Here is a 6,676-nt window from a genome sequence, read left to right on the forward strand (position 1 = left end):
GGGGGAGGCTCCCCTCGGGGCCCGGGGCCGGTTCGGCGGCGGCCCATTGTGATCTGCGGGCGCCGCCTGGGCGCTCCCCGCCCCGGCCGGGGGCGGCGGGGCCCGAGGAGGAGGCGGCGGTGGCGGGGCCGGGCCGGGCCGAGGCCCGCGGGGCCTGTGCCGCTCGGGGGGGAAGGCGCAGCCCGCTTCGCCCTGTTCTCCGGCGCGGGGGGGGAAGGCTGAAGTTTGGGGGTAAATGCCCCGGTTGTGTCGTGGCGTAACTCGGCGTCCCCCGTGCACGCCAGCGGGAGCGGGTGGAAGAGGCGTGGAACAGCAGGGGGGCGGCCGTAAACCGCCCGCCGAGTGGCGGAGGTAGGCGAGCGGCCGCCGTGCCGAGGCGTCTCGGGCCGCTGCGAAAGTTGAGAAACGCCCGGGTAGCGTTTGGTTAACGCCCGCCTTGTCCTCGCTTTCTTTTTAGTTCCCTTGAARCTGGATGCAAGAAGAGAATGGATATGGGTAACCAACATCCGTCCGTAAAACGGTTGCATGAAATACAGAAGGAAGTCAAAGAGATYGAGCCGCAAGTCGTCGTCTTCAGTGGTTTGCCTACTGACAAAGATTATAAGAAATTGGAAAGAACTCTCACTAAGCAGCTTTTTGAAATAGATTCTGTAGACACTGAAGGGAARGGGGATATTCAGCAAGCCAGAAAGCGTGCGGCTCAGGAAACAGAGAGGCTACTCAAGGAACTGGAACAAAATGCAAACCATCCACGCAGACTGGAAATAGAAGCTATCTTCAGGGAAGCACAGCTGCTTGTGGAGCGTGAGATTACACCTTTTTACAAAGGAGGAAACTGTATAAGTGATGAGTTTGAAGAAGGTATTCAGGACATAATACTGAGGCTTACTCAGGTGAAAACTGGAGGGAAAATTTCTTTACGCAAAGCAAGATACCGCACTCTGACGAAAGTATGCGCTGTTCAGGAGATCATAGAAAGCTGTGTAAAGCAGCAACTGTCCCTGCCACTCTCTAATGATGCACATCCTTCTGTCTCCAAAATTAACTCTGTAATGTGTGATGTGAACAAAGCTAGAGGAACTCTTATTGCGCTTCTAATGGGAGTGAGTAGTAATGATACCTGCAGGCATTTATCCTGTGTGCTTACAGGCTTGATTGCTGATTTGGATGCTTTAGATGTCTGTGGTCGCACGGAAATAAGAAATTACAGAAAGGAAGTAGTTGAAGAGATCAATAAACTGCAAAAATATCTGGATTTGGAAGAGGAAGCAAATTCTACTCATGCTTATGATTTGGCACAAAATCAGTCCATTCTGAAAATAGAAGAAATCCGCAAGAAAATGAAGGAAGTTAACTCTTTACTTTTAAAAACAGAGAATGCTTCCGACTTGTATTTGAGAGCCAAGGCAGAACTGCAAGGATTAATTGCCCAATTAGATGAAGTCAGTCCAGGGAAAAACCCCTGTATTAGAGAAGCCAGGAGAAGAGCGGTAATAGAAGTGCAAACTCTCATAACGTATATTGATTTAAAGGAAGCACTTGAAAAAAGGCAAATGTATCCTGAGCAAACTGCTGCTGAACATCAGTCTCATAAAGCAGTTTGGAGTGTTCTTGGAAACTTGTCTCAAATTCAGCAGGAGGTGATTTCATTTGATGGAAACAGAACGGATAAAAATTACATGAGACTGGAAGAGCTTCTTACAAAGCAACTTTTAGCACTTGATGCTGTTGATCCGCAAGGCGATGAGCGGGTTAAGGCTGCCAGAAAGCAAGCAGTAAAGCTTGCACAGAATATTCTGTACTATCTGGACATGAAAACAGATGAATGGGAGTATTGATACAGCCATAGTAGACACCTTTTCTTTTCCCTTGGCACTTTCTGCAGACCGATAGCTCCATTGGCAGCACATGATTGAAGGTGGTGTGTTGTATGTTTGCTTAAATCATGGCAATTGCATAAGAAGTTGGCTTGGCTATATGTCTGCTATCCCACGCACTTACCGCTTGCCATGGCAACTGTCAGTACGCCATCAGCAATTCTGGTCATTGCTATCAAGCAAAGAAATGCGATTCTCTGAAGGAATAGCTTAATACTTGATCAAGTGGCTTCTTTCTGGTTTTGTTGTAATAATTTTGCTCAATGGTTAGAGAATGCGTTTTTTTCAAAGATGCAGAAACTTCCTTATGATACAAGACTGTCAAAACTGCTTAAAGAAGACTGGACGTAAAAATCAGTGCTTAAGCATGTGGCTCCATCCAGCAAGTTCAGAGGAGTCTTGATACATTCTTAATGTGCTGTTATAATGGAAAGTATTAAATGCAAAAACTTGCTGACTGTTGAATCGTACTTGATTTATCCCATCCTACATACTTTTATGGGTGTTTAGATTTCTTTCTTAGCAGAACTGTAATGCCAACTGCAAATTAGCATTTACACAGGCAAAGGCAATTATGTCTGTTTTTTTGTTTGTTTGTTTGTTTGTTTTTTAAGTATCCGACCCTTTCTGTTTGCAAATACACTTTTTTCCCTTCTGTTGATGGAAACTCCCTCAAATTCTTGCTTTGAGGTAAATGAGACCTGGAGAGGAAAATCTCTGCAGATACACCGATTAGATAAATGGGATTTTTAAGGTTTAATACTGTCCTCCATAAACTCCAGAAAACTGCACTGAACTTTCTTTAGTGGCTGCTTAGGTGTCTTTTTAAACTCTGCTGTCGGATCTGCTTTTGACTGGTCTTTTCACATTTGGTGAAGTCACTCTGATATGAATGAGCATTTCAGAATTATTTTTGTAAAATTAGGTAGCTATAAAAATGTCCCTAATAACTTAAATGCGTGTTATGTATTTCATGCTGGTCAGATGTGGCTTCAGGCAGGACTTGGGAAAGACCTGTGGCGTGTGTCTCTCTGTAACTCATCACTTCATTGTTCTAGCAACTTAGTAAATAAGCTTGCTTATACTGCTGTATGAGCGTCCTGTTTTGTTTGTGGCTGCTAATATCAATAACATTTCTTCAATAGCATGTTTTGTGGCATTTGAGAGTATGGCATTAAAATGAAATAATATATATTCTGGATATTTTGCACTTAGCTCTTTCATGCTGAATTTATAAATTATTGTTCTGTAGATGATGATTTGCACCACTGTAAGTAGCGTAAACAATTTTGGATGWTAAAACTATTTTTAGAAACATTTTTAACTGCTTAGAGAAGACAATACTTTCTGTGAGAGACAAGTGCCTTTATGACACCATTGACTTGCACCATCCTATGTAGATATAGGAACTGTTGACTGGCAGCTTGGTGGAGCTGAAATCTTTACCCATTAGATTTATCCTATCATATATCAGTCTACTATAATATATGTCAAGTTAATATAATACGATAGGTAACAGTTCTTCTCTGGAGACTTGACAGTGAAGTCACCAATTTGGGAAATACAGATTCTGTTCAAAAATGGATGTGTTGATGTCAAGGTAGGAGACTCTGGGTAGGTCTTTCTGTGCCTGTTACTACAAGAAAAGGAGAATGATATTTATGCAGTAACATGCTTTCGGATGTTGATGCAAGGCTGGGTAACTTCAGAGTATGAAAGTATTTTGTTTGTGATTGTAGAGGTGATTTCTTGGCAGTTTACTTCACAAAAACAATCTATTTTTTCAATTAAGTACAGTACCTAAGGCACAATTTGGCAATGCCAGAACATTTGTTGGAGGATTCTTCCTGCATCTTTAGAGACATGACCCTGTTGAATTTATCTGTCTTTGCTTCAAAAAACATTTCTTCTAGCTAAAATTCCTATCTATATTTACGTATTATGTGTCTAACAGATTATTAATGATGTTATACACCTAAAATATATTACTCATTTCAAGCTTTCCTACATGTTTGAAATGCAACTTCTAACTTATGCCTAAATTTTTAGGAAATTTAAGAATTTGATAAGGTGATCCTATTCACTTTTATTTAATATTACTGTCAGGTCTGCAATGGTTTAAAGTGGTAGATTGTTTAACAATTATTTTAGTGTCTGTGTTCTTTGGAGGTTGTGTGAAACTTTAGAAATGTTTGAAACTCTTATGTAAAGATGAGTAAGAATAGTTTTAAGATCTGTTCTATTTCAAATTTATCTTTTAGCTTTTCTAAACCAATAGTTAGGCCTGCGTTTCTAAAGAGGCATATGTGTAAGGTTAGTGTAATTTTGATTAACTTAATAAAGTTCAGTAGCAGTATATTGTGTGGATTAAGCTTTTTTTCCATTTTTCTGCAGTCTCATTAATTGAACACTTAAAATTTATGATAAAATCCTCATCTGGAATGGGATTAATTTGCAGTTTTTGCATGAATGAAAATAGTAAACTAAATATGCTATACCAAAAAATGCAGATATTTTGAGAAATCTTGCTTTTGTGCTGAATGTAATTTCTCTGTTATGTATCCAAAGACTGATGGACACACCACTCTTTTCTCTCTGATATGGTAGGCTAAAATAGTCAGCAAAATTTAAATGGACCAAATTGCAACAATTTGCATTTTAGTATTTGAATGAAAGATATCCTAACTTTTGCGGGCTGTGTAATCTACCTTGGAACAAAGGAAATGAGTGGACGTTCTTGAGAGAGGTAATTGTACATCATGATTTTTTGTTAATTGTATTGTTTTTTGAAGTAGTTTACTTATTTTATTAATTTTTATTGTTTACCACTCAAAATGCTTTTTCTGTTACTGTTTGGTGAAAACTTTTGTTAAGTATGGTTCCTACTTTTTCAGCTTAATGGAAATTATTGTACATACGTGCTCTTTATGATGTGTATGTCTTGATTTATTGCTGTATATGATATGCATTTGTATATACAAATTCAAGATTAAATATTGCAGTGTTATATTCCTGATTATTAATAAAAAATACTGTTACCTCATCCTAGGTATTTATTTGAATGTTATGCCCTGCTGCCTTTCTCTGTTTATTTTTGAATGTGTGTTATCAGAATGTAAATCACCTTCCTCATCGTAAAATTGTTTTTACTAAAAAAAAAATAGACATAAAACTTTCTTTTCTCTTCTTCCTTAAAAGTTTGTTTTTTCGCTGCTTTATTCAGGAAACTAAAGTTCTTTGTGGGAATAAAGCTTATTTCTCTACTTCCTAAATCCGGCGTCTTTCGGTTTCTCTCTGCCTTCAGCCTTGCGTTGCGGTAATCGCGTCGGTCGCTGTTTGCGCGCGTTCGTTCTTCAGGGCTGGCTCTGCGYGCTCCTCGGCTTCAGTCAGGCGGTCACTGCAGAAAGGCTTATGGCTGTTCCGTATTTTGCCAGTTCCGCTGAAGGATACTTTCTCAACAGGTAGGCTGGCAAAAGCGACAGTGAGAAGTCTCTTTGCTTGCTTTAGTGCAAGGTTGGAAGAACCTTCAGTAGGAGTTGAGCTCGTCTGATTTTACGCTGAAGATGAGATGTGCTCACGTGATACGGCTCAGTCCAGCTTCACGAGATGCCSTGAGCCAAGTTACCAGCTCCCTGCTGCCAAAAATCAGAAGTTCTGTTTCTGCCTCTAGAGCAGCTTGGTTTGTGTTGTCTGCTGCTTGGTCAGCTCCTGYGAGCTGATTGAACTCGATAAATAGCAGAAAATAAACGTAGTAAACAAAAAGGGGCAAGGGAAGGGAGGATATAGTCGTCTGTGGTTTTAATGAATCAAACTGACTTGTAGAAAAGCCTGGTGYGGGCCAGAGCTCGTGCAGAATGAGCGGGCTGGTCATGCAGCCATGGTTTGGAAACAAGTTCTGAGCTTCTCAGTAGCACTAGGCTACTAGATGAGCCTTCTGCATAGTTCAGTCTCAGGAGAAAAGGTGGCACTRTCGACTCCTACAAATAAGGAATTTGCTGCTTTGCTAATGGAACAGGATGAGGGCAATACAGAAGAATCACATGGGGAAAAAATTTAATTGCTTTCGATGTATCTTTTGTGCTCTGCAATGAGTTCATGTAATAAAAAGACAAGTGGTTTTATGGAAGTACAATGCACACACTGTAAAACTTATTGCTGTAAAAGGCATTCTATAAGAATGAGGAATATAAAGATCAAGTGTTCCTATATGTAACCAAGTCAACTATATTTTCTTTCTCTCCTTTTTAAATAAATAGCTTATTTGAAGGAAATATGTTCTTCAAAGGGCAAAAATTATTTGGGCAGTGGGTCTAGGTGTTGCTCAGCTGGCAGCTCTCCTGTTTGGTGAGAAACCTCTTCTTTTCTGAAAGGAGAGAATTTGGCTTGCTGAGAATTTTCTTGTGTTTAGCTTTCCTGTAGGTAATGGGAGTAAGCCCTGGTGCACCCTTGGAGGGGATGGTGCCATCCACCCCTATGGCATCGTTACTCCTCTGAAATTTCTGGTGCTGGCAACACTTGCCATGTGCTCAGCAGTATCAGTGCGGCTGGGAGAAGGCGGTGTACGAAAGTAAAAACTGTGTCCTGTGACTACCTGATAATTGGAAGGTGCTAAGTAAAATAACTAGTAGAAAGTCAGGCTAAAGATTATTAGTGTGATCCTTTATACTGAACTTCTTTTTTTTTTTTTTAAATCTTCATAAAAATGTTTTATTCAAAACAGTCTGTAGCCTGTTATCAAGCAAATACCCGTCTTTCGCCTGCCAGGTGCATCGTGCTGATACCATTTGAAAAGCAGATTT

General features: G+C 40.4%; 1 protein-coding gene across 1 annotated transcript; it reads left to right on the forward strand.

Moving 5' to 3' along the window:
• Window positions 1-220: 220 nt before the first annotated feature.
• BAG5 (BAG cochaperone 5) lies at window positions 221-4,944 on the forward strand. Its single transcript, XM_085317374.1, has one exon. It carries the CDS (start codon window positions 486-488, stop codon window positions 1,836-1,838), a length of 1,353 nt encoding a protein of 450 aa, XP_085173500.1. The 5' UTR covers window positions 221-485; the 3' UTR covers window positions 1,839-4,944.
• The last annotated feature ends 1,732 nt before the right edge of the window (window positions 4,945-6,676 follow it).

Source organism: Rhea americana, unplaced genomic scaffold (assembly GCF_003343005.1).
Source record: "Rhea americana isolate MKP2758 unplaced genomic scaffold, rheAme1 scaffold_5, whole genome shotgun sequence".
NCBI lineage: Eukaryota > Metazoa > Chordata > Aves > Rheiformes > Rheidae > Rhea > Rhea americana.